At 43.7% G+C, this 25,920-nt stretch overlaps 2 protein-coding genes across 4 annotated transcripts in view; one reads left to right on the top strand and one right to left on the bottom strand.

The window, feature by feature from the left end:
• The window catches only part of LOC141121817 (uncharacterized), a 116,437-nt gene extending 91,578 nt beyond the window's left edge, over window positions 1-24,859 (top strand). The window contains exons 16-18 of the mRNA XM_073611533.1: window positions 351-795; window positions 5,327-5,329; window positions 23,184-24,859. Coding sequence (XP_073467634.1) covers window positions 351-795; window positions 5,327-5,329; window positions 23,184-24,228 — 1,493 coding nt within the window. The 3' untranslated portion in view covers window positions 24,229-24,859. The remainder of the gene's footprint in view (window positions 1-350; window positions 796-5,326; window positions 5,330-23,183) is intronic.
• The window catches only part of LOC141121843 (uncharacterized), a 215,238-nt gene that overhangs the window by 113,233 nt on the left and 76,085 nt on the right, over window positions 1-25,920 (bottom strand). The gene's annotated exons all lie outside the window — the stretch shown is intronic.

Below are 25,920 nucleotides of genomic sequence, written 5' to 3'. Positions count from 1 at the left end.
ATGCCTTGTCATACATCAGAGATCTCATACTGGGGAAAAGCCGTATTCCTGTTCTGAGTGTGGGAAATGTTTTTCCCTGAAGTCCAATCTTTACACACATCAGAGATCTCACACTGGGGAGAAGCCGCATTCCTGTCCTGAGTGCGGGAAATGTTTTTCACAGAAGTCCAGTCTTTCCACACATCAGAGATCTCACACAGGGGCAAAGCCGCATTCCTGTCCTGAGTGCGGGAAATGTTTTTCAGAAAAGTCCAGTCTTTACAAACATCAGAGATCTCACACCAGGGAGAAGCCGCATTCCTGTCCTGAGTGCGGGAAATGTTTTTCACAGAAGGCCAGTCTTTCCACACATCAGAGATCTCACACGGGGGAGAAGCTGTATTCCTGTCCTGAGTGCGGGAAAGGTTTTCCACAGAAGTTCAATCTTTACAGACATCAGAGATCTCACACGGGGCAGAAGCTGTATTCCTGTCCTGAGTGCGGCAAATGTTTTTCACAGAAGTCCCATCTTTACACACATCAGAGATCTCACACAGGGGAGAAGCCGTATTCCTGTCCGGAGTGTGGGAAATGTTTTTCACAGAAGGCCAGTCTTTCCACACATCAGAGATCTCACACGGGGGAGAAGCCATATTCCTGTCCTGAGTGTGGGAAATGTTTTTCACAGAAGTCCCATCTTTCCACACATCAGAGATCTCACACGGGGGAGAAGCCACTTTCCTGTCCTGAGTGTGGGAAATGTTTTTCACAGAAGTCCCATCTTTCCACACATCAGAGATCTCACACGGGGGAGAAGCCCTATTCCTGTCCTAAGTGAGGGAATTGTCCCTCACTGAAGTCCTGTCTTCCTGTACATCAGGGATCCCACACAATCCACGAGGTGTATTAGTGCCTTGAGTGTGGGAAATGTCCTCTATATGAATGTTGCTGGACATCACAGCTCTCATGTGGGGAAGAAGTACACCCTGATATTCACCTCAGATACACTCCATGGCTGATCTTCATCATGTAAGAGACAGTTCTCAAATGATGAAGATATATACATCATTTTAACAAGTTGGAACGCAAATGGCATACCTGCATGCTTTTTGATTCAGGCAAAGTGTTTTTATTATGTTTTATGCCGATGTCTCTTATGGAATAAAGGGATGTTTTATACTATGCAATAAGGAGCCCCTTCTTCTTGTTAGCTTTTAAACACATGACCAATCGTTGGAGTTTATCAGGCCAGGGACCAGTCTCCCTTTAAAAGGCACACTTCCATTGGTATCTGCGCTTGATCTGACCACCTGTAATGGGTGCCGATCTTCTCTGATCGATCATTGGATCATATTGGGATGTGGACCAGTCTCCCTTCATAAGGCATACTTCCATTGGTGTCTGCGCCTGGTTTGACTACCTGTAACTGGTGTCAACTCCCCCTGGTGAGTAGATTGTTTTCCTGGTGGTGGTGGAAGATCTTTTCTCACCCAGATTGCAGGGATTACCATCACTCACATTGATAGAAGATTCATGGTGGTGGTTCATGGTAGGGATGAGCTCGATGTTCGGGTCGAACATAAGTTTGACTCGAACATCAAGTGTTCGCCGAAGAACGAACATTTTGGGGCGTTTGCGGGAAATTCGAGCACCCGCAGAACGCCCCATAATTCACTGCGAGATCGCAGTGCATTGCTGTATGATGATTGGCCAAAGCAAGCACCTGACCTGCATGCTTTGGCCAATCCCAGCGTCCTCTGCTAAGAGAGACATAATTGGCGAAAGGCAGGGTACCTTTGGCCAATCATGGCTTAGGGGGACTAAGTCCACGCCCCACACTATATAAGGCTGCCTACACGGCGGCCCTGTATAGTATTGGCTTGGACGGAGAGATTGTGTGATTAAGCAGGAAGGTTATTCAGTTAGTGGCAGTGTATTTGATATTTATATACAGTCAGTCTAGTATATGTATGTGTGTGTGTATATATATATATATATATATATATATACACACACCCTCTGCATCCAGTGTAGCCTATATCTACAGTGCATTCCGTGGTGTACTATTTCTAATATACTTCAGGCGGTGTATTAAAAAATATATATAATATACTGTTGTGAGTATGGTATGGAATCTTAATTAAGATTTCAGTGTTTTATTTTTCAGTGCCTCCAACCTTACGGTAAATTTGTGAACTTAGTTCAGATAATCAGTACATACCACAATCCTTTCCTGAGTTCGTTAAGTTAAGAGGTTTTTCTTACCAAAGTATAAATATCTCCCAACAAAATTAATAAGTAAATAATTTGACTTTATTAATTAACGAGTATAATTATACAATGTCATACAGAACAAGATTTTCTGGTGATTGATATTTCACACATACATTATCCAAACATCAACACAGCACTAAAACGATATATCTAAATATTACAATTAACTCAGGGGAGCCCAAATTGATCTGTTGGAAAAATATGTGCGGTAATCTACGCTTTATATTCAAGAACGCAATATCCCTTGTCACTCAGGGAAACATTCCTCTGAATTTCTCCGGCCGGAAGGAATCCAAAGTATGTCTTACAAAGTCAACAGAACAATATTTCCAATTTGAAATAAGTATTAAACCAACAGAGCTGTTAAAATTAAACGGAGCAATAGAACTCTCCCTGGACCACAGAATTTTAAATTGATGTAAATTAGTTTGTCTGAATTCCCCTACACACGGCTACAATGATGCACGGCCTAGACAGTCAATTAATGTCAATACATAAACTATAAAATATAATCCCTATAATTTTGAGAGAGAAGATGAAATAGAATCTGTATGATCTGTATCTTACCAATCAGCTTAAAAGGGGAGATGTCCACCAATATCTAAGCACATTGAGTGGTTCCAGTCACAAGGTCCAGCAAGATGGGGAGTGGTCAAATATCAGCAGACTTCTTGATCATCTAGGGGTGCATCTGGTGTATGGGTCTGTGATCCTCTCTCTATGACCCTCACAACCTTTATACCATTTTGGGACAATAAGCTCATTAAATTATCATAAGCTCAGCCCAGAAGGTTTGGCTCACTCTCCATTGGTTGGGGAATTCTAATGATTTGCCGGGTACAATTGGGTAATATCATCTTCAGCCACCGGGTGTGTCTGAGGACAGAAAATGTGTTCTATTCTTATTTGTTACAAGAAAAATGTTTTCTTTTATAAAGGGTATTTATCTGTATATTGGGGCTATGAATATATGTATATTTTGCTTATGAACCCCCAGCAATTGGTATAAAATATAATCATTTAGTAAGAATTTGATTAATCAATATACACACAATGGATATTTATATGGACAGATGCATGACTCCTGCCAATCCTATGAACACTTATATGTAATTTTATGTAGATGGGATTACGGATTCTATGTCTTTACAACCATGCTGTTATCTAAAACACAGTTCTTTCTTCATTCTATATTAAAATATCAGATTCTTAGCCTATATCTACAGTTCATCCCGTGGTGTACTGTTTCTACTACTTTTCTGGTGGTATATACAGTACACAATACAGTGCAGCCGTAGTGCAGTTGCTACTACTTTTCTGGTGGTGCACACATTATACAATACAGTGCAGCCGTAGTGCAGTTGCTACTACACTTCTGGTGGTGTACAAAGTGCACAATACAGTGCAGCTGTATTGCAGTTGCTACTATTTTTCTGGTGGTAAACACATTACCCAATACAGTGCAGCCATAGTACAGTTGCTAATACACTTCTGGTGGCGTACACATTACACAATACATTGTAGCCATAGTGCAGTTGCTACTACTTTTCTGGTGGTGTACACATTACACAATACAGTGTAGCTGTAGTGCAGTTGCTACTACACTTCTGGTAGTGTACCCATTACACAATACAGTGCAGCAGTAGTGCAGTTGCTACTACTTTTCTGGTGGTGTAAACAGTACACAATATAGTGTAGTTGCTACTACTTTTCTGGTGGCGTACACATTACACAATACAGTGCAGCCATAGTGCAGTTGCTACTACACTTCTGGTGGCATACACATTACTCAATACAGTGCAGCCGTAGTGCAGTTGCTACTACTTTTCTGGTGGTGTACACATTACACAATACAGTGCAGCCATAGTGCAGTTGCTACTACACTTCTGGTGTACACAGTACACAATACACTGCAGCCGTAGTGCAGTTGCTACTACTTTTCTGCTGGTGTACACAATACAGTGCAGCCATAGTGCAGTTGCTACTACACTTCTGGTGGTTGTACACAATACAGTGCAGCCGTAGTGCAGTTGCTACTACTTTTCTGGTGGTGTACACAGTACAAAATACAGTGTAGCGGTACTGCAGTTGCTACTACTTTTCTGGTGGTGTACACAGTACACAATACAGTGCAACCGTAGTGCAGTTGCCACTACTTTTCTGGTGGTGTGCATAGTACACAATACAGTGCAGTGAGGTGTTGCAAAACAAAAATATACATCATGTCCGGAAGGCCACCAAGGAGAGGCATACATTCACAGGCCACTAAAAGAGGGAAAGCAGGCTTTGTGTCTACAGTCAACAGTGCTGGTGGTGGACATGGTGCATCCTCTGCAGGTGGCCGTGGGGCACGCTTGTCCTTTCTTTCTGCTGCTGGCCTTGTTATTGAGCCAGAACATGCAGAAAAGTTGGCGGAGTGGATATCAAAGCCATCCTCATCCTCTGTCACCCAGGCTCAGAGTAGTTTGCCTTCCAATGCAGCTGCCAAAGCGGCCTATTCCACCAACCCCTTGTCCACAGTCACTCCTTCCATAGCCCCACCATCATGCACTGAGGAGTTCCCCGAACTATTCGATCACAGTGTTGGGTACATGCTGGAGGATGCGCAGCGATTTGAAGTCTCCGATGTTGGTTCCCAGGTTGAGGAAGGGATTAACGTGAGCCTAGAGCGAGGGAGTGCCCAAGAAGGACAAGAAACTGGCAGTCATTTTCTCCCAGCCGCAGCATACTGCCAAGTTTGCTCCAGTGACGATGACGGAGGGGATGATGAGGTCACTGACTCTACTTTGGTGCCTGATAGAAGAGAGGAGGAGGCACAACTCCAACGAGGCAGGATGTCCTCTAGGGGGCAGCCACGCTACTGCATCACACCGCAGAGCTCCGCAGGTGCAGGACACTGCTGACTCCCCGCTGATTTTGAAAAGTTCCTTGGTGTGGGCCTTTTTTGACACGTGTGCAGCAGATCACACCGTTGCTGTTTGCAACCTATGTCTGAAGTTAATCAAGCGTGGCCAGATCAGCAGCTGCTTGGGCACCACATGCTTGACCAGACATATGATGACCTCCCATGCAGTCCGTTGGCAACAGCACTTGAAAGACCCACATCAAACAAAAAAACAAACAAAAAGGCAGACTTCTCCTTGCTCCTCATCTGGGATATCCAACCCCACTATACCTCCAGTCCTCTCAAAAACCTGCACTGAGAGTAATGAAGGTATAGCAATAGGTGTCCCAAGTACTTGCAGCCAATCTACTATCAGTACACCTCCGTCTGATTTTAGCAGGCAAATTTCCCTACCCCAGTTGCTAAACCGCAAAAAGAAATTCAGTCCCAGCCATCCACATGCTCAGCGTCTGAATGCTAGCTTGGCAAAATTGCTAGCACTGCAACTGCTGCCTTTTCAGCTGTAGACTCTGCCCCCTTTTGTGAATTTTTGGAATGTGCTGTACCTCAGTGGCAGGTTCTAAAATGCCATTTCTTTTCATAGAAAGGCCATTCCGACTCTCTACCGTCATGTAGAAGGCAATGTTTTGGCCTTGTTGGACAGGACGGTCAGCAGTAAGGTGCATATTACCGCTGACTCATGGTCTAGCAGGCATGGGCAGGGATGTTAACTTTCCTTCACGGCGCACTGGGTAACTCTGCTGGCACCTGGGAAGGATGCAGGACAGGGTTCAGTATTGTTGGAGCTTGTTCCACCACCATGCCTCCAAAATGCTAATGGTGATTCTGCCACAGCTCTCTCCTCCACCCCCTCCTCTTCTTCTTCCTCTATGGCCTCTTCTGCAGATCTGTCCTCTGAACCAGCCGTGCTCCGTAAGCGTTCAAGAGGCTACGCAAGGACTCAGGCAAAAAGATGCCATGCAGTGCTTGAGTTGGTCTGCTTAGGGGACAGGAGCCACACTGGGGCAGAGATTTTGTCAGCTGCAGGAATGGTTGTATGTGACAATGGCACCAACCTTCTCTCCGCCCTCTGACAGGGACACTTGACCCATGTCCCAAGTTTGGCACACGTCCTGAATTTGGTGGTTCCGAGGTTCTTGAGCAGGTACCCAGGCTTACAGGATCTCCTGAGGCAGGCCAGAAAAGGCTGTGGTTATTTCCGCCAGTGCTCAGCTGGCTGACATTCAAAGGGAATACAACCTGCCCACCAACCGCCTCATTTGTGACATGCCCACCAGGTGGAACTCAACGTTGGCAATGAGTACCTGTGTGAGCATGGCACCAGGGTCAGGGGAGCTTGGCTTCTTTTTGCCACGCTAGTGGCTACTAATCAATTATGCATGCACTGTCCTGTTACCATTTGAGGAGGCCACAAGGATGGGGAGCAGCTACAATGCATGCATCAGTGATACTGTCCCTCTTGTCTTCCTGTTGAAGCACTCACTTTGTGGAATAATGGACAGGGCACTTGAGGCAGAACAGCGGGAGGAAGAGGAGTACTTCCTTACCTCCCAAGGCCCCTTTATCCAGATAGTATTCCTGCGGGCCCGCCAAACACACAGGAAGAGGAGGAGGAGGATTGTGTCAGCATGGACGTGGAGGATAACACTCAGCAGCAGTCTTCAAGGGATGGTTTTCAGTCCCCAGAAACCCAAGGAGTTGTACGTGGCTGGGAGGAGGTTGTTACGGATCAGGTGATCCTTAGTGACCCAGAATTGAATGCCTCTGCAAACTTACGCTGCATGACCTCCCTGATTCTGGAAAGCCTGTGAAAGGACCCTAGGATTCGTGGTATCGAGAGGGATCATTACTGGCTGGCAACCCTTCTTGATCCACATTACAAGGGTAAGGTTGCAGAACTCATCTTGCCTTCACAGAGGGAGCAGAGGATGAAACATCTTCAGGAGGCCTTGAAGAAAGGTTTGTGCAATGCGTTTCCAGACCCTGGGAGGTTACTATTTCCTGGTGCTGGACAATGTTTTGCTGAGGCTTCATTCAGTCAGAGGAAGAGCGGTGGAGAAGGTGGCCGGCTGACCATTGCCTTTAGACAATTTTTCAGTCCTCAGCGCCAAGGTCTGATCGGTTCAAGCAACCATCGCCAGCGTCTGCATTACATGGTGCAGGAATATCTAGGGACAAGAGCAGAGTTGGAGACCTTTCCAGCAGACCATCCACTGGGTTACTGGGTCTTGAGGATGAACCACTGGCCAGAACTTGCTCAATATGAAATTGAGCTACTGGCCTGTCCTGCATCCAGCATTCTTTCTGAACGCAAATTCAGTGCTGCTGGAGGGTTTGTAACAGATCATAGAGTGCGCCTGTCCACAGACTCTGTTGATAGGCTCACATTCATAAAAATGAATCAGTCTTGGATCAGCAGCTATCAAGCACCTGATGCTGATGTAACTGTTTGATTTTTCTATGGATGTGGGATCCCTTGAAGACTGCCTATGCTGAGTGACTATCCTATTCCTCCTCAATCTTGATGATGCTAGCTTCCAACAATATTTTTGGTTTAGGGCACCACCACCACCCAAGGCCCAATTACAGGGGAATGTAATTACAATTATTGATATAATATTTCATAGCAGGGCCCGTTCCTGCACTCTACAAGAATAACTGTGAGGCCTTACAGTGTTGTGGTGCCACAACCACCACCACCAAAGGCCCAATTTTTCTGCCCCTGTTTAACAAGGACATGTAATTACAATTTTTGATACAGTATTTTACAGCAGGGCCCGTTCCTGCACTCACCAAGAGTAACTGTGAGCGCTTACAATGTTCTGGTACCTTGAATGAATGTATGTTGTATATGCCCGTCCCAAAAAAACAACAATGCTCTGCGCTTAGTACAATATTCTAACGGTGTATGTGCGGCACATAAATAATTATATGACTAGTAGCAGCTGCTTAAATAGTAGAACATGTATATAGGCAATAATGAATCAATTAAATTAGATAAATATATAAATACACAATTATAAATATATAAATATATAAAGTGTCTCTTCAGTATTGCAGCAGCGCTGTGCACCCCAATTGAACAGGGTCTCTTTCTTAATCTATTTCAGAAAGTTCAAACATGGATCTGATAGCCAGAGTTCCACCAATAAATAATCAAGATGTATTCTGTGAGGGTAGTAATCCTTTCACCTTTTCAAGCGATACACCACGTGCTGGGGTCCCCAATGAAAACTCACTCACCAGAAATCAGATTGCCTGAGGGCCTCAGAAGAAGTCCAGGAAGTGACGAAACGTTAGGGACGTGTCGCACAGGAAGTGACGCATGTGCTCCACCAACCGAGGAACCAGGAAGCGTGTGACTGTGGTTACACACAGGGAGCGCTCCTGACAGGTTTTCACGACTGGAGGACGCAATCAGGCACAGTGCACTTTGTTATCTTTGCTCAATGTTTATTAAATTTTGGTACGCATGGTTTTAAGGGGATGTTTGGATGGTTCAAATAAAGATGTTTAGCAGTATCACGCTATGTGAGCATTTTTGTTTCCTCTACATATCCTATTGGAACTACTGGGAATAATACTGACATCTGGTGGTCGCTTTGGATATTGATGCAGATTTACTACTATTAATCAAGGCTTTTATTGATCTGATTTCTGGTGAGTGAGTTTTCATTGGGGACCCCAGCACGTGGTGTATCGCTTGGTGAAAGGATTACTACCCTCACAGAATACATCTTGATTATTTATTGGTGGAACTCTGGCTATCAGATCCATGTTTGAACTTTCTGAAATAGATTAAGAAAGAGACCCTGTTCAATTGGGGTGCACAGCGCTGCTGCAATACTGAAGAGACACTTTATATATTTATATATTTATAATTGTGTATTTATATATTTATCTAATTTAATTGATTCATTATTGCCTATATAAGTGTTCTGGTACCACCAACACCTAAGGCCCAATTTTCTGCAGAGTATATAGGGCAGGCAGTATAGTATATATACTTCTGTTCAGAGTATATAGTGCCTGGGGGCCCCCCCACGCCATTTTTTTTTAAATTTAGGTGCAGGGTTCCCCGTAATATCCAAAACAGACCCAAAGGGCCTGGTAATGGGCTAGGGGGACCCATGCCATTTTTCTCAATGATTTTCATCTATATTGCCGGGACCCGACAATACATTACAGTCGCAAGCAGTTTTAAATGACTTTTTTTCCTTTAGTAATGTAATTTTGCTGTGGTATTGTTCTAAACACGGGAAAACTGCGCCACTTTAAAGGCATACTATAGACACCCCCCAGCCACGATATTTAAAGAAGTATTTCATTTTTATTGTTTCACTTTAAGCATTATTAAAATCACTGCTCCCGAAAAAACGGTCGTTTTTTAAAACTTTTTTTGCATTAATACATGTTCTCTGGGGCAGGACCCGGGTCCCCAAACACTTTTTATGGCAATAACTTGCATATTAGCCTTTAAAATTAACACTTTTGTTTTTTCACGTTTGTGCCCCATAGACTTTAACGTTGTTCGAACAAACTTTTTGCATGTTCGCATGTTCTGCTGCAAACCAAACAGTGGGTGTTCTTCTCATCCCTAGTTCATGGACACTTAATTTGATTTCAAATTTCTTTGGAAATTATATGGACATTTATTTTAGTGTTTTAGCATATATGTTTTTTATGAATTTCACGTATGATTTTTTTTGCATTTTTTGTATGTATATTTGAGTACTTAGAGTGCGGTATGAAATTTATTTGATTTCTTTAACACTCCTTTCCCTTATAACAATCTCCTTGCCCCTTATGACAATCTCCTTGTCCCCTATGACAATCTCCTTGTCCCTTATGACAATCTCCTTGTCCCTTATGACAATCTCCTTGTTCCTCATCTACCAGAGAGCTCAGCAGCGGTGTGGGAGTTAATTGAAAACTACAAGCCGACATCGGCAAAGGACAGAAATCTGTGAATGAATGGCACGGCCGCGCTCTTTTTATAAAGTAACAGCCGGTACGGGGAACTTCTCCCCGCACTGCTGTCACACAAATGTAACATGTTCCTGAAGGTGAACTTATCCTTTAACCCTTTCGCTGCCAGAGACATTTTTGTGGGTTGTTTTTTACCCACATGTTTAACCCCTTCAATACTGGACATTTTCACCCCCTTCCTGCCCAGGCCAATTTTCAGCTTTCAGCGCTCCCACACTTTGAATGACAATTACTCAGTCATGTAACACTGTACATATAAGACATTTTTATCTTTTTTTCCCCACACATGGAGCTTTCGTTTGGTGGTATTTTATCATTGCTGGAGTTTTTATTTTTTGTGCTACAAATAAAAAAAGAGAACATTTAAATAAATAAAATAAGTATGTTTTCTCCTTTACTGATGAGGAGGCACTAAAATGCAGCACTGATGGGTGGCACTGATGAGGTGGTACTGACAAGCATCTGATTGGCATCCGTGATGGACACTGATTGACATCCCTGGTGATCATCACTGATGGGCCTGCACTGAAAATCAATGCTGAATATCAGTGCAGATCCCCCTGTCAGGAGATCCGCTGATTGGCTCTCCTCTACTCGCGCCTTGTCAGCATGAATAAAGGAAAACCGATAACCGGCACTTCCTGCTTACGATGTGATTAGCTTTGATTGGATACAGCTGATCACATGATAAAGTCATAGGCTCTTTACCAAGATTGGAGATGCGGTGTATCAGAGCGACTCACCTCACCACCGATCGCCGCGAGCCTGAGCGGCTTATTCTTCTGGACGTCATATGACCTCAACATAAAGTGCTTTGTGCTCAAGATGATGTTCTCTACACATCCACTTTGCACCTACTTTATTAATCTCATAATATTTGCTGCTATATTAAATAAACTTAAAATATGTGCAAATTCATGTAATCATACAATATTTTGTGATCAATATAGTGTTCTCTGCAAGTCCACTGCTTCCACTTTACATCTACTTCAATGAACGTGTTTTGCTAAAAAATAAAAAATCCACCAATCAATGAAAAGTTGATAAGGTGTAAAGTTCTCGGTGCTCCAAACTGTACCAGCTCTAGTGTAGCCACGCCTTCTTCCACCTCTTACACACGTGATGGTGAGGGCACCCCCTTAGTAGTGCTTCCCCACTCACCAGAGCAATATGACTCCCAGCTTTTCATCTACCAGAGTCACCAACATCCTTCACACTCTCCTCACCTCCGATGGCAAAGGAACTGGATCCTCCTCGCTCACTCCTGCAAGTCTGCTGAGCTTTCTGTCAGTCTCCCTCCTAGACTCCTCCTCCACTGAACGCTGTTCCAGCAGGAGCTCCGCCTCTTCATACATACTCAGAGCTCCGCCTCTTCATGCACACTCAGAGCTCCGCCTCTTCATACACACTCAGAGCTCCGCCTCTTCATACACACTCAGAGCTCTGCCTCTTCATACACACTCAGAGCTCTGCCTCTTCATGCAAACTCAGAGCTCCGCCTCTTTATACACACTCAGAGCTCCGCTTCTTCATACACACTCAGAGCTCTGCCTCTTCATATACACTCAGAGCTCCGCCTCTTCATACACTCAGAGCTCCGCCTCTTCATACACACTCAGAGCTCCGCCTCTTCATACACACTCAGGGCTCCGCCTCTTCATACACACTCAGAGCTCCGCCTCTTCATACACACTCAGAGCTCCGCCTTTTCATACACACACAGAGCTCCACCTCTTCATACACACGCAGAGCTCCGCCTCTTCATACACACTCAGAGCTCCGCCTCTTCATACACACTCAGAGCTCCGTCTTTTCATACACACGCAGAGCTCCGCCTCTTCATACACACTCAGAGCCCTGCCTTTTCATACACACTCAGAGCTCCGCCTCTTCATACACACTCAGAGCTCCGCCTCTTCATACACACTCAGAGCTCCGCCTCTTCATACACACTCAGCGCTCTGCCTCTTCATGCACAGAGCTCCGCCTCTTCATACACACTCGGCACTCCCCCTCTACATACACAGCTCCGCCTCTTCATACGCACTCAGAGCTCCGCCTCTTCATACACACTCAGAGCTCCGCCTTTTCATACACACTCAGAGCTCCGCCTCTTCATACACACTCAGAGCTCTGCCTCTTCATACACAATCAGCGCTCTGCCTCTTCATGCACAGAGCTCCGCCTCTTCATACACACTCAGAGCTCCGTCTCTACATACACAGCTCTGCCTCTTCATACACACTCAGAGCTCCGCCTCTTCATGCACACTCAGAGCTCCGCCTCTTCACACACACTCAGAGCTCCGCCTCTTCATACACAGAGCTCCGCCTCTTCATATGCACTCAGAGCTCTGCCTCTTCATATACACTCAAAGCTCCGCCTCTTCATACGCACTCAGAGCTCCGCCTCTTCATACACACTCAGAGCTCAGCCTCTTCATACGCACTCAGAGCTCCACCTCTTCATACACACTCAGAGCTCCGCCTCTTCACACACACTCAGAGCTCCGCCTCTTCACACACACTCAGAGCTCCGCCTCTTCACACACACTCAGAGCTCCGCCTCTTCACACACACTCAGAGCTCCACCTTTTCATACACACTCAGAGCTCCGCCTCTTCACACACACTCAGAGCTCCGCCTCTTCACACACACTCAGAGCTCCGCCTCTTCACACACACTCAGAGCTCCGCCTCTTCACACACACTCAGAGCTCCGCCTCTTCACACACACTCAGAGCTCCACCTTTTCATACACACTCAGAGCTCCGCCTCTTCACACACACTCAGAGCTCCACCTCTTCATACACACTCAAAGCTCTGCCTCTTCATACGCACTCAGAGCTCCGCCTCTTCATACGCACTCAGAGCTCCGCCTCTTCATACGCACTCAGAGCTCCGCCTCTTCACACACACTCAGAGCTCCGCCTCTTCACACACACTCTGAGCTCCGCCTCTTCACACACACTCAGAGCTCCGCCTCTTCACACACACTCAGCGCTCCACCTCTTCACACACACTCAGAGCTCCACCTCTTCATACACACTCTGAGCTCCGCCTCTTCATACACACTCAGAGCTCTGCCTCTTCACACACACTCAGAGCTCCACCTCTTCATACACACTCAGCGCTCCGCCTCTTCATACACACTCAGAACTCCGCCCCTTCATACACACTCAGAGCTCCGCCTCTTCACACACACATTCAGAGCTCCGCTTCTTCATACACCAGTGGTTCTCAACCTGGGGTCGGGACCCACTCGAGGGTCGAATGATGATTTGCCAGGGGTCACCAAATCCTGGGCTGTTCCTGGAGCCCGCAGCCACCCACTCAGCCTCCTTGCAGCCGCCCATTCAGTTCAAGGCATGGCTAGAGACTAGAGGTCAGCTGACTGGTGAGGAATGTGAAGTGGGAGGGGCTGGAGGAGACCCCATCTCCTGATTTTGGCATAGATGTCACTGCTGCAAGACACCACAAAGTCGAAGACACAGTGAAGCTGGAGACACAGTGACTAACACTACCTGTGATTAGAGTTGCCATTAAAAGTCCCCACTCATAGGCGTGCACAGCCCATTGCATTAGGGTGTGCACCCCAAAGCTCAAACACATATGCATGTGTGTGCATGTGTATATATACGGAAGGTGTCAGTAGGGCAGTGGACGGAGTCAGTAGTTTTTATTTTTATTTTATTTATTATATTTTACAGTTTTATTATTTTTATTGTACTATTTTTTTAGAAGCCCTGTTAGGGGGCCTTGGTGAAATGTCAGGGGTCTAAATGGGGAATCTGCGCCACATGGGGTGATTAGGGTGTGCCCAGGCACACCTGGCACACCCTGTGCGCACGCCTATGTCCCCACTACAGTTCTCAGATCAGCAGATGACTTTGATCAAGAGCACCTAACTAGACTGATCAGAACTCCCCCCAGCATTGACACTGATCCCATCCCCCACCAGCACTGCCACTCATCCCATTTCCCCCACCAAGGAGTAGGAGAAGGAATAAAAATAGAGAATACATGGAAGGGAGAGGAAAAGAGGGGGAGGAATAAAGAAATCGGGAGAGAAAGAATAAGAGAGAGAACAAGAAAGAAGGCTAGAGAGAGGATGGGGAAAAAACCAAGAAATTAGGATAGAGAGAGATAAAGGGGAAAGAAAGGAGAACAAAGAGAAAGAGGGGTACATCCTAAAATGTATCATAAGGGGTTTTAATACTGTACGAGTGGAAGGAACTCAGGGGGCGCTAAATGGCCGTGGGTTAGGGGCGCATAATACTTATCTTGCCTTGGGTGCTGACAACCCACGCTACGAAAATAATTTTACTAATAGGGGTTCCCACAACTTGTGAATTTTTATCAAGGGGTCACGGCAATAGAAGGGTTGAGAACCACTGTCATACACACTCAGGCCGTGTTCTCACTATAAGATGTTTCTCAGGACTGCAGTTCCTCTGAGCTCCACAAGGTGGTGATCTCACCTCTACCCAGACAGGAAGTCTCTATGGAATACAGACAGGAAGTGATGTCAGATACAGACAGGAAATGATGTCAGGTACTGACAGACATTCCATTTTGTAAGACGTAGAGAGAAGACCCTGCAGGATCTGGCGGCAGAGGAGGTAATACATAGATTAACACCTTCAGGGGGGATCAGTTGATGATTATTATATTTTGCTTCCAAATCTGGCCATACATGGTTCAGTTTTATCGTTCAGCCAGCGGGATGAGTGAAAAAAACTGAAGTGATTCCCCCATCCACACATTGGAGGGGGATGGGGGGAATCCTCCCCGCTGCACTATTGTGTTCTGACAATGGGGGGCGCTCCTCCGCTCTCAGAATACACAGATCAGTGATGAAGCTATTGGCTGCAGCCGCTGATCGAGTGACTTTTATCCGGCAGTGACCACACATAGATGGAAATGTGACCGATCCCTGCTGAACCAGCTGAATTTCCATGTCTCTATGGTCACCATAAGTGACTTCCTCCCCTCCCCCTCATCTCCTTCATTATGTAAATCATGCTGAGATAATCTCCCATTGGCTGAGCAATATTCTCATTTGTCTCTGAGCTCCTTCTTGCTATTCCTCGTCCTGCCTGTTGTTTCCTTGGATTGATTTTCTGTGTAGTGACCCCGGCTTCATCTCTTGGATGCGCTCGTCTGTTGCTTGTCCTGACCTTTATCCTGATTCCTGGATCTCCTCCTCATCTCTCCTCCATATCCTCTTACACAGCTTTTCTCCACACCTGCAGTGATCCTGGGGGGTGGAAACTTGGCACCAGCACTCAGCAAAATTCATCCCCACCATTAGGAGCTCTGGAGAAAATTGTCTGCTATTTACACTCCGTTCCTCCGCACGTCACCTGATCACATGAGAGCTTACTTTCACAGATTCCTGACAGATTTCTGTATGGTAAAGGTCAAAGTTCACTCTTCAGTTTAGGAGAGGAAGGACACACCCAGGAACAATGATTCAAATCTCCCCATCCAAATGTCCCTCCATCCAGAGTCTATATGTCCTATGACATCACACTGACCTCACAGTTCCTCCTCCCAATGTCCCTCCATCTGCTGTTGCTGGGACTGTTGGTCCTGCGTTGTATGTAATGACATCAGAATGCCTGCAACAAGCTTTTAACCTGCATAGTGTGGGGGTCCTGTGTGGGTAAGGTATACCTCAGTCTGAAGTGAGGCTTTAATAAAATGGAGACCTGAATGATGAGGTGAGGAGGATTCTGGGAATATTATTTGATTTTACTATTTGTGTTCAGATCTAGAGTTTTCTTCCTGAGAAGTCTGGTGATCATATGACCATCACATTGCCTCCACCTCCCTCTCTGATAGAATAGAGAACTACAAAGAAGATTCTAGAAGTCACCAGAGAGATCATGGAGGAGAGGTGAGCGGTGCTGGGAATTCTGGGACATTATCCAGTAACAGACAAGGGATGTGTCTGGATGGTGACTGTATCATTGTGTGTGTCAGGTTCTTATAAGGTGTCAGGATGTCACTGTCTATTTCTCCATGGAGGAGTGGGAGTATTTAGAAGGACACAAGGATCTCTACAAGGACATCATGATGGACAATCAGCCGCCCCTCACATCACCGGGTAAGAGGAGACTTTATTGTAAAGGAGAGAGCAGTACGGAGGGTCCACCTAGATCCCCCATCATCTGATAAACACATAGAAACAATGTATTCAGTCAGTGTGTGTGTTTCCTACAGATGGATCCAGTAATGGGAACCCACCAGAGAGATGTCCCCATCCTCTGTATTCCCGGGATTCCACACAGGAAGGTCACACCATCCCTCACCATCATCGGGTAGATGAAGAACAATCACTGATGGTATCATTAGGATCTGTACATTATCTGCATTGTTATAATTGATGTAATTTTTGTTATATATTCAGAGTGAAAACCTGAGAGATTCTAAGGTTGAGGTTAAAGAAGAGATAAAAGAGGAGGATGATGAGGATGGGGTGATGGAGGAGTTGGAGTCTCTAAAACAACACAAAGATCTGTACCAGGACACCATGGTGGAGTCATCCAGCTACAGAAACCCACCAGAGAGATGTCCCCGTCCTCTGTATTCCCGGGATTCCACACAGGAAGGTCACACCATCCCTCACCATCATCAGGTAGATGATTGACAATTATTGGTAGTTCTGATTTATACACAGCATGTTTGTTATAATGAATGTTTTTATTATATATTCAGAGTGGAAACCTCGGGGATGATAATATTGATATTAAAGAAGAGTATAAAGAGGAGGATGAGGAGTATGGAGTGATGGAGGAGTTTTCAGAAGGACACAAGAATATGATGAGGCCACCTAATACCAGGAACCCACCAGAGAGATGTCCCCATCCTCTGTATTCCCGGGATTCCACACAGGAAGGTCACACCATCCCTCACTGTTACCTCAAGGTTGGTGGGACGGAGGTTATAAAACAGACTCATGAAGACAATGTGTGGATGACATTCTCTCTTATTTTCTTGATTTAGAGTGGAGATCCAATCGATATAGAATTTGAGGTTAAAACAGAAGAAGAAGAGAGGTATGTGAGGGATGATCAGAAGTCTATGGAGGAGGATGGAATAACGGGGACATTTATAGAGGAGGACACTCCTACAGAGATCCGCACAGGTGGGTCATTAACACTAAATACATTCCTCCACCCATACTACTCACTGATTGGTCCAGAGTAAGGGAAGGACTGGGTGATATCAGCCTGTAATCCCCTGGTCACTTTCCTGAGCTGTGTTCTTCCTTCTCTGTGCTGCAGACACAATTTATGTATCTAAACTGGATTTATGAAGATTCTGGGGTTCAGCTGGCAGCAAAATCTTGATTTCATTATATGTAACAGAAAACTTTGGATCGGCAGCACACCCACAAAAAATAATGTAGAATGTCTTTATTGAAACTTGAATAATAATAAAAGCAATGGATGGGTACAGGCAGGGGAAATGCAGGTAGGTTGACGCGTTTCACACTATAGAAGTGCTTTGTCAAAACCACAAGTTTTTCAAAAAGCCACAGTCTCTCTTATAACACATAAGTCACATGACATTCACAGGTGAAAATCATCAGATTAAGCGATTGCAAACACAAACCAATAAAATCTCCTTTATATATATTTTAAAAATACAGAAAAGATTATATTCTATATAGCAACCTCAACAAATAAAAAATGATATTTCCCTTTAATCTAAAAAGGTTACACACTACATCTTGCGGAGGATCTTTAATCAATTGATTAAAGAAAGGAAGAGCCATGTAAACAGATAATTGACTTGAAGTGAGATAACAATTGTTGTGTGTTTATCCTCTTTGGATTAAAGGGAAATATCATTTTTCCCTTTTTATTTTTTGAGGTTGCTATATAGAATAGAATCTTTTCTGTGTTTTTGCGTTTTCAAAATATTTTTTTCAACAGGAGATTTTATTGGTTTGTGTTTGCAATCTCTTAATCTGATGATTTTCACCTGTGAATGTCATGTGACTTATGTGTTATAAGAGAGACTGTGGCTTTTTGAAAACTTGTGGTTTTGACAAAGCACTTCTATAGTGTGAAACGCGTCAACCTACCTGCATTTCCCCTGCCTGTACCCATCCATTGCTTTTATTATTATTCATGTTTCAATAAAGACATTCTACTTTATTTTTTGTGTGGGTGTGCTGCCGATCCGAAGGTTCCTGTTCCATGTTTTCTGCTGCAGTGGCAGGGTGTGCGCCCCACCTCACAGAAGAAACCTTGGCGTGTAACTGATTTTATCATCTGTGAGCAGTGGTCTTTCTTTGATTTCATTATAGTTGTTACTAGACCCAGGCCCCTGGGGTATGTGCTTTGGGTCTTCTGCCCCATACCCAGGTCTAGTAAGATCTCTGACAGAACAATTCTCCCGGGATTACTTGCTCTGTTTGCTGGCTGTGCCGGGTGGAGGGATATGTGTGTATAGACTCAGACCCAAGTCACTGAGTGCAGTCTCAGGAGATGGGAGGCAGCGGTGTGCGGCCTCTGCAACTTGTCTCTGTTGTGAGTGTGGTATGGAATCTTAATTAGGATCTCAGTATTTTATTTCTCAGTACAAATAGATATAAATGCAGCGCTAAGTGATACAGAAAACGGGGTGACAACATATCACCCTAAACGTATTGTAAAGTTACTGATAGTTGTGATTATATGCCAAAACAAGTAAAGTGAAAAACAATCTCCAATAACTAGAAAAGGTGTCCGTAATGAGGTAAAAGTTCATCAATAAATGGAACGCAATAATTTTCATAGGAAAAAGAGGGATATATGCGGATGGTGCCTTTCAACCAATAGGTAAACGAAACAGAGGTCTTCATGTATTCAGGGTCCACACACAGATTGTAATGGCAGAAGAAATGAATATGCTTACCAGAAAGGGTGGACACACTCACCATACGGCGGTATGTTGATCAGGCTTTTGGATCAATCAATCCTGAGGGTGCTTGATAGAAGGCAATGGTGGTGTGAAGATGCGTTCCAATGGGCTCATCTAAAGCAACCATAGATGGATGGTGATGCTAGGATCCCCAGTGGATGGATGGGCTCACATTCACGGAGGGCAGACAGCTGGAGCATGCAGACTCCACCACACAGGATATCAGATCATATGGAGAAAGATCTCCACATAGTGCAAGAATCCAGTATATTAAATACTATATATATCTATATCCAGTATATTAAAAAAAGCCAGGAAAAAAAGGATATACAAAGACCTGGTCTGGTGAGTAATAGCAGTGATCACAATCGGGTATATAAAATCACGACCTCCAACCTTACGGTAAATTTTGTGAACCTAGTTCAGAATATCAGTACATACCACAATCCTTTCCTGAGTTTTGGGGTTTTCTTACCAATGTATAAATATCTCCCAACAAAATTAATACCATATATACTCGAGTATAAGTCGATCCGAGTATAAGTCGAGGCCCTAATTTACCATAAAAAAATGGGAAAAACTTATTGACCCGAGTATAAGACGAGGGTGAGAAATGCACAGCTACTGTAAGTGGAAAAGAGGGTCAACAATGCCCATTTGCAGCCACACTGTGCCCATTTGCATGCCTCACTGTGCCCAATTGCAGCCATAGGTCCCCCGAACTTCAAACTCGGTAGTTAAGGGTTCCTAGATGCCCCCTAGCTGCAGCCAAAATTTGGGGTCTCTGAACCCAAAGGGTCCCGAAATAACATTGCTGCAGATGGACACAATTGACTGACTTTAGGGCCCCGTATCTCAGGGTCACTTAGTGCTAGGAACCCCAAATTTGGTGTGCAAACCCAGTGGAACTAGCACCATAAAATATCCAAAGCTAGGGTTTCTAGCACCAAGTGGCCTGAGATACAGGGCCCCTAAAATCGGTTCAGAAAATGTCAAGCACTTTTCTGCAGTAGAGAATGACATTTTCCAAACTGGATTTGGGGCCCCGTATCTCGGGGCCTCTTGGTGCTAGGAACCCCAGCTTTGCATATGTTATGGTTCCACTGGGTTTGCACATCAAATTTGGGGTTCCTAGCACCAAGTAGCCCTGAGATATGTGGCCCCAAAGTCGGTTCAGAAAATGTCAAGCACTTTTCTGCAGCAGAGAATGACATCTTCCGAACCGAATTTGGGGCCCTGTATCTCGGGGCCACTTCGGTTTGGAAAATGAAATTTTTTGCTGCAGAAAAGTGCTTGACTCGAGTATAAGTCGAGGGGGGCACTTTCAGCACAAAAAAATGTGCTGAAAAATTCGACTTATACTCGAGTATATATGGTAAGTAAATAATTTGACTTTATTAATTAACGAGTATAGTTATACAATTTCACACAGAACTGGATTTTCTGGTGATTGATATTTCACGCACATTATAAAAACATCAACACGGCAATGAAATGATGTATCTAAATATTGCAATTTACTCAGGGGAGCCCAAATTGATCTGTTAGAAAAATATATGCGGTAATCTACGCTTTATATTCAAGAACGCAATATCCCTTGTCGCTCGGGGAAACATTCCTCTTAATTTCTCCGGCCGGAAGGAATCCAAAGTATGTCTCACGGAGTCAACAGAAAAACATTGCCAATTTTAAAGAAATATTAAACCAACAGAGCTACTAAAGTTAAATGGGGCAATGGTACTCTCCCTGGGACCACAGACATTTAAATTGATGTAAACAAGTTTGTCTGAATTCCCCCAAACACGGCTACAATAATACACGGCCTAGACAGTCAATTAGTGTCAATACATAAACTATCATATTTAATCCCTACAATTTTAAGAGAAAATATAATTAAGAATTGCATGATCTGTATCTTACCAATCGGTTTAAAAGCGGAAGATGTCCGCCAATATTTAAGTACATTGAGTGGTTCCAGTAACAAGGTCCAGCAAGATGGGGAGTGGTCAAATATCAGCAGACTTCTTGATCGTCTACGCCCTCTAGGGGGTGTATCCGGCATGTGGGTCTGATCCTCTCTCTATGATCCTCACCCTCTTTATACCATCTGGGACAATAAACTCAGCCTAGAAGGTTTGGCTTATTCTCCATTGGTTTGGAGAATTTCAATGATTTCCCTGGTAAGCTCAGGTAATATCATCTTCAGCAACTAGATGGGTCTGAGGACAGAAAATGTATTCTAAAAAAAATGTATTCTATTTGTTAAAAGAAAAATATGTTTTCTTTTATAATGGGTATTTATCTATATATTAGGGCTTTTGAATATGTGTCTATATTGTTTAAGGACTCCGGTAACTGGTACAAAATATAATACATTTTGTATAAATTTGATTAATTAATATCACACACAATGGATATTTATATGGACAAATGCATATCTCCTGCATATCCTATGAAAACCTATTTGTCTTGGGACAACACATGTAATATGGGTATTTTCATATAGATGTGGTCATGATGTCTATGTCTTTACAACAATGGTGGGTTTCTAAACGCAATTCTTCATTTGTACTATATTAAAATATTATATTTCTACTTTTTAGGATCACATATATTTACAATGCCACATGTATACAGGTTTTCAGTGTTTTCCTATAGCGTCTGAAATGAATCTTGAACATTTCAGACACATTTCCATTATTGACTATTCTGATATTAGTGTCTATTTGTCCTTTTGGTGTAACATTAATTTTGCGTCTTAGTCATTGTCTGAGAGAAAGCTTGAGTCAACATTGGGGTTGACTAAGGAGATAATTTCACCCTTTGCAACAATGGGTTTATTTACCCACTTTTTTCTTTAATCGAAGGCTTTGGAACTAGGATTTGGAAACACACATTTTTACCATAGTCAGCTAGTTTCGTGTAAGATGACATACATTAGTGTTCATGTTTACTCGGCTTCAAAATAGCATTTGTCTCTTTACTTCAGCCTTTCAATGGATTGTATAACTTAATCATCCATTTCTGATGGGAGGGGAAGTGCTTTACTGGAGCGATGACTCAGTTAAAGTCTAAATGACAATTATGATATTTTGAAGTGTCTCGGCCATGACATCTCATGTAAACATTTAAGCTTCCACTGATTACTGAATACCCATATTATGAGTCCTAAACATTACACTGTATAATTTATATTGTACATTACATACTCCTGAACCCTGCACTATATACTCTATGTTGTACATTACATCATTCTAATGCTATAAAATCCTAACTGTTGTATCCTATATAATAAGTTGTACATTACATAGTCCTGGCTTCTTTTACAACCATTTCCTACGGGCTGGACATTTTATATCTGATGATTTGATTGGAGCACAGACTTTTAGATGTTGATAATAATGTGATAGCATCCCCAAACTTTGGAACCTTAAACAGAAAGTGATAATGAGGGAGGAGTCAATAACCCAATGATGGTGGTCTTCAGGAACAGTCCAGTCTTCATCTTGGTTGTTCTTCCCCATCCTCACTCTCTGACCTCTGGTGGGGCTCAGCCCCGCTGTTATTCATGACTAAATCATGGACTAAATAAGGAAGTGCAGTACTTATTGTATTGGGAAGATGGCAATGAGTGATAGAGGGGGTGGGGACACTCGTCCTATAATCCCCTCATCACTGTCACTCCTATAAAAGACAGTGCTCGTTGTTTCCTCACTCTCTGACTAAGGTCCATGAATAAAGAAATGAACTGGTAGGAGATCAGAGGACCCATTTACTAGTTACCTTAAGGGTGGAATTGTAAGATCCTCAGAGACAAAGCTGCCTGATGTGGTTGGAGTCCTGGTTTAGGGGAACCAATCTACTCATGTCTAGTAATAATCTTTTTATCTCTATTTTAGTAGATGGACGGGAGATGAGGAAAACCTCAGAGGATTGTCTCACTTTGTCTCCAGACTGTAAAGTAGAAGATGAGGACATCACACAGTATAGTCCAGGAGAAAACCCGGCTACCTCAAATGTCCATCCGGCACCACACAGTGTAGATGGACCATCGTACTCCTCTTATCCTGAGGAACCTCAGACTGTGAGGGACGGTGCCGTCCTTCCAACAGATAAGAGGTTTTCCTGTACTGAGTGCGGGAAGTGTTTCCAGTCTAATTCCAAACTTAATAGGCATAAAAGGTCTCACACAGGAGAGAAGCCGTATTCCTGTCCTGAATGTGGGAAAGGTTTTTCAGGGAAGTCTGATCTTTACAGACATCAGAGAACTCACACGGGGGAGAAGCCGTATTCCTGTTCTGAGTGCGGGAAATGTTTTTCAGTCAAGTCCAGTCTTTACACACATCAGAGAACTCACACAGGGGAGAAGCCGTATTCCTGCTCTGAGTGCGGGAAATGTTTTCCAGAGAAGTCCAGTCTTTACAAACATCAAAGATCTCACATTGGGAAGAAGCTGCATTACTGTCCTCAGTGCGGGAAATGTTTTTCACGGAAGATCAATCTTTCCAAACATCAGAGATCTCACACAGGGCAGAAGCTGTATTCCTGTCCTGAGTGCGGGAAATGTTTTCCACAGAAGTTCAGTCTTTACAGACATCAGAGATCTCACACCGGGGAGAAGCCGCATTCCTGTCCTGAGTGCGGGAAATGTTTTTCAGAGAAGTCCAATCTTTACAAACATCAGAGATCTCACATCGGGGAGAAGCCGCATTCCTGTCCTGAGTGCGGGAAATGTTTTTCAAGGAAGTTCAATCTTTACACACATCGGAAATCTCACACGGGGCAGAAGCTGTATTCCTGTCCTGAGTGCGGGAAATGTTTTTCAAGGAAGTCCAATCTTTACACACATCAGAGATCTCACACAGGACAGAAGCTGTATTCCTGTCCTGGGTGCGGGAAATGTTTTTCACAGAAGTCCACTCTTTACACACATCAGAGATCTCACACCGGGGAGAAGCCATATTCCTGTCCTCAGTGTGGGAAATGTTTTTCACGGAAGTCCAGTCTTTCCACACATCAGAGATCTCACACGGGGGAGAAGCCGTATTCCTGTCCTGAATGTGGAAAATGTTTTTCACAGAAGTCCCATCTTTACAAACATCAGAGATCTCACACAGGGAGAAGCCGTATTCCTGTCCTAAGTGAGGGAATTGTTCCTCACTGAAGTCCTGTTTTCCTGTACATCAGAGATCCCACACAACCCTCGAGGTGTATTAGTGCCTTCAGTGCGGGAAATGTCTTCTATATGAATGTTGCTGGATATCACAGCTCTCATGTGGGGAAGAAGCGCACCCTGATATACATCTCAGATATACTCCATGGCTGATCTTTATCATGTAAGAAATAGTCAGTGGGGACCCGGAAATGATGTCATACATGTCACTTCCGGGTCAGGAACAAGAAGGGAAGGAGAGCGGATGTGTGTCCTCTCACCTCCCTCTCCTCTACCCATTATCACCCACTATGCTGGTCCCGGGTCCACAGATGGGCAAGAGGAGCCCGGGATACATAGCGGGTGTGTGTCGGGGGTACTTTACCAGGGGGGGTGTGGAAACATTCGCTTAGCCACCCAAATGCTTCCATCCGACAAGTAAATCTGCTCCTTCCTTGCCCACAGCAGAGATAAATGTTAAAAAACTGACCTGTCCGGCCCTCAGAACTGCATGTCCCGGGTGTCAGGCGATAGGAATTGTACATCCCTGAGTTCATAAGGAGATCAGAGATCACCAAAGACATGGATGAAGTATTGGCCATTGATAGCAGTAGAAAAATAAAAATGGAGTCATTACCTTTCATTGGCTGAGTACATTTTGTGGTGTAAGATTTCACAAACACTTAGAGGTCTATTTAAAAAAAAAATAGTTAAAAAACGAATGTGACCGGCATTCACCCAGCTGTGATGAATATTGGGTGTATTTTATTATATACACTGATTTCCTTGGCTCCATCTAGTGGTCATAATGCGGTATTGTGCTATTTTTACTAATGAAGATATGTTAGGAAAAATACCCCATTATGGTCACTAGATGGAGCTGGTGATCATAGGAAATCACTGTGTTACAGTATGCTCAGAATGTGTAATGATTGGATAAATGTTTGTCACATTCATCCAATTTATTTTCTATAAGTAGACCCCTTAGTTTCTTTCATCAGACATGTCTTCATACTAATACCTGAGGTCATAGTCATACACTTATAATTGCCAAAAAAGCACACAAACCCCCCCGAGGTTCTTTTATGTATTTGGGGGACCTTTGAAGGGTCTATGTGCTGTATATTGGAAATAACGGAATCGCGCTAGAAGGGACTAGTAATCATGCATATGATCACCAGTCCACAATAGTAATCAATATGTGAATAAACACAATGTGATGAAATAAAACACAAAAAAAAGGGAATAGGACAAACTGACAATTGATAGTCCATCAAAAGTGCATTACTGATTTGCAACAGTGAAAACAAAAGTTTGTGTGCATATACACACAAACTTTTGTTTTCACTGTTGCAAATCAGTAATGCACTTTTGATGGACTATCAATTGTCAATTTGTCCTATTCCCCTTTTTTTTTTTGTGTTTTATTTCATCACATTGTGTTTATTCACATATTGATTACTATTGTGGACTGGTGATCATATGCATGATTACTATTCCCTTCTAGCGCGATTCCGTTATTTCCAATTTTGATCTCTACTGTGTTTGTGTTACATAGAGGAATTGCAGCTTCATATTTCACATTGTTTTATTTCACCTATGCGCAGTTTTTTTCCCCCTTTTTTTCTATGTGCTGTATAAAAAAGCCGCCAATGAAATGTCATTTTCTGGAAATTTAAACTGATTAATTTTTCTTTGTAAATG

The sequence above is a fragment of the Aquarana catesbeiana genome, unplaced genomic scaffold, assembly GCF_042186555.1.
Source record: "Aquarana catesbeiana isolate 2022-GZ unplaced genomic scaffold, ASM4218655v1 unanchor233, whole genome shotgun sequence".
Classification (NCBI taxonomy): Eukaryota; Metazoa; Chordata; class Amphibia; order Anura; family Ranidae; genus Aquarana; species Aquarana catesbeiana.
Note: the sequence above shows the minus strand (reverse complement) of the source record. Positions and strands in the feature narration are given on the sequence as shown.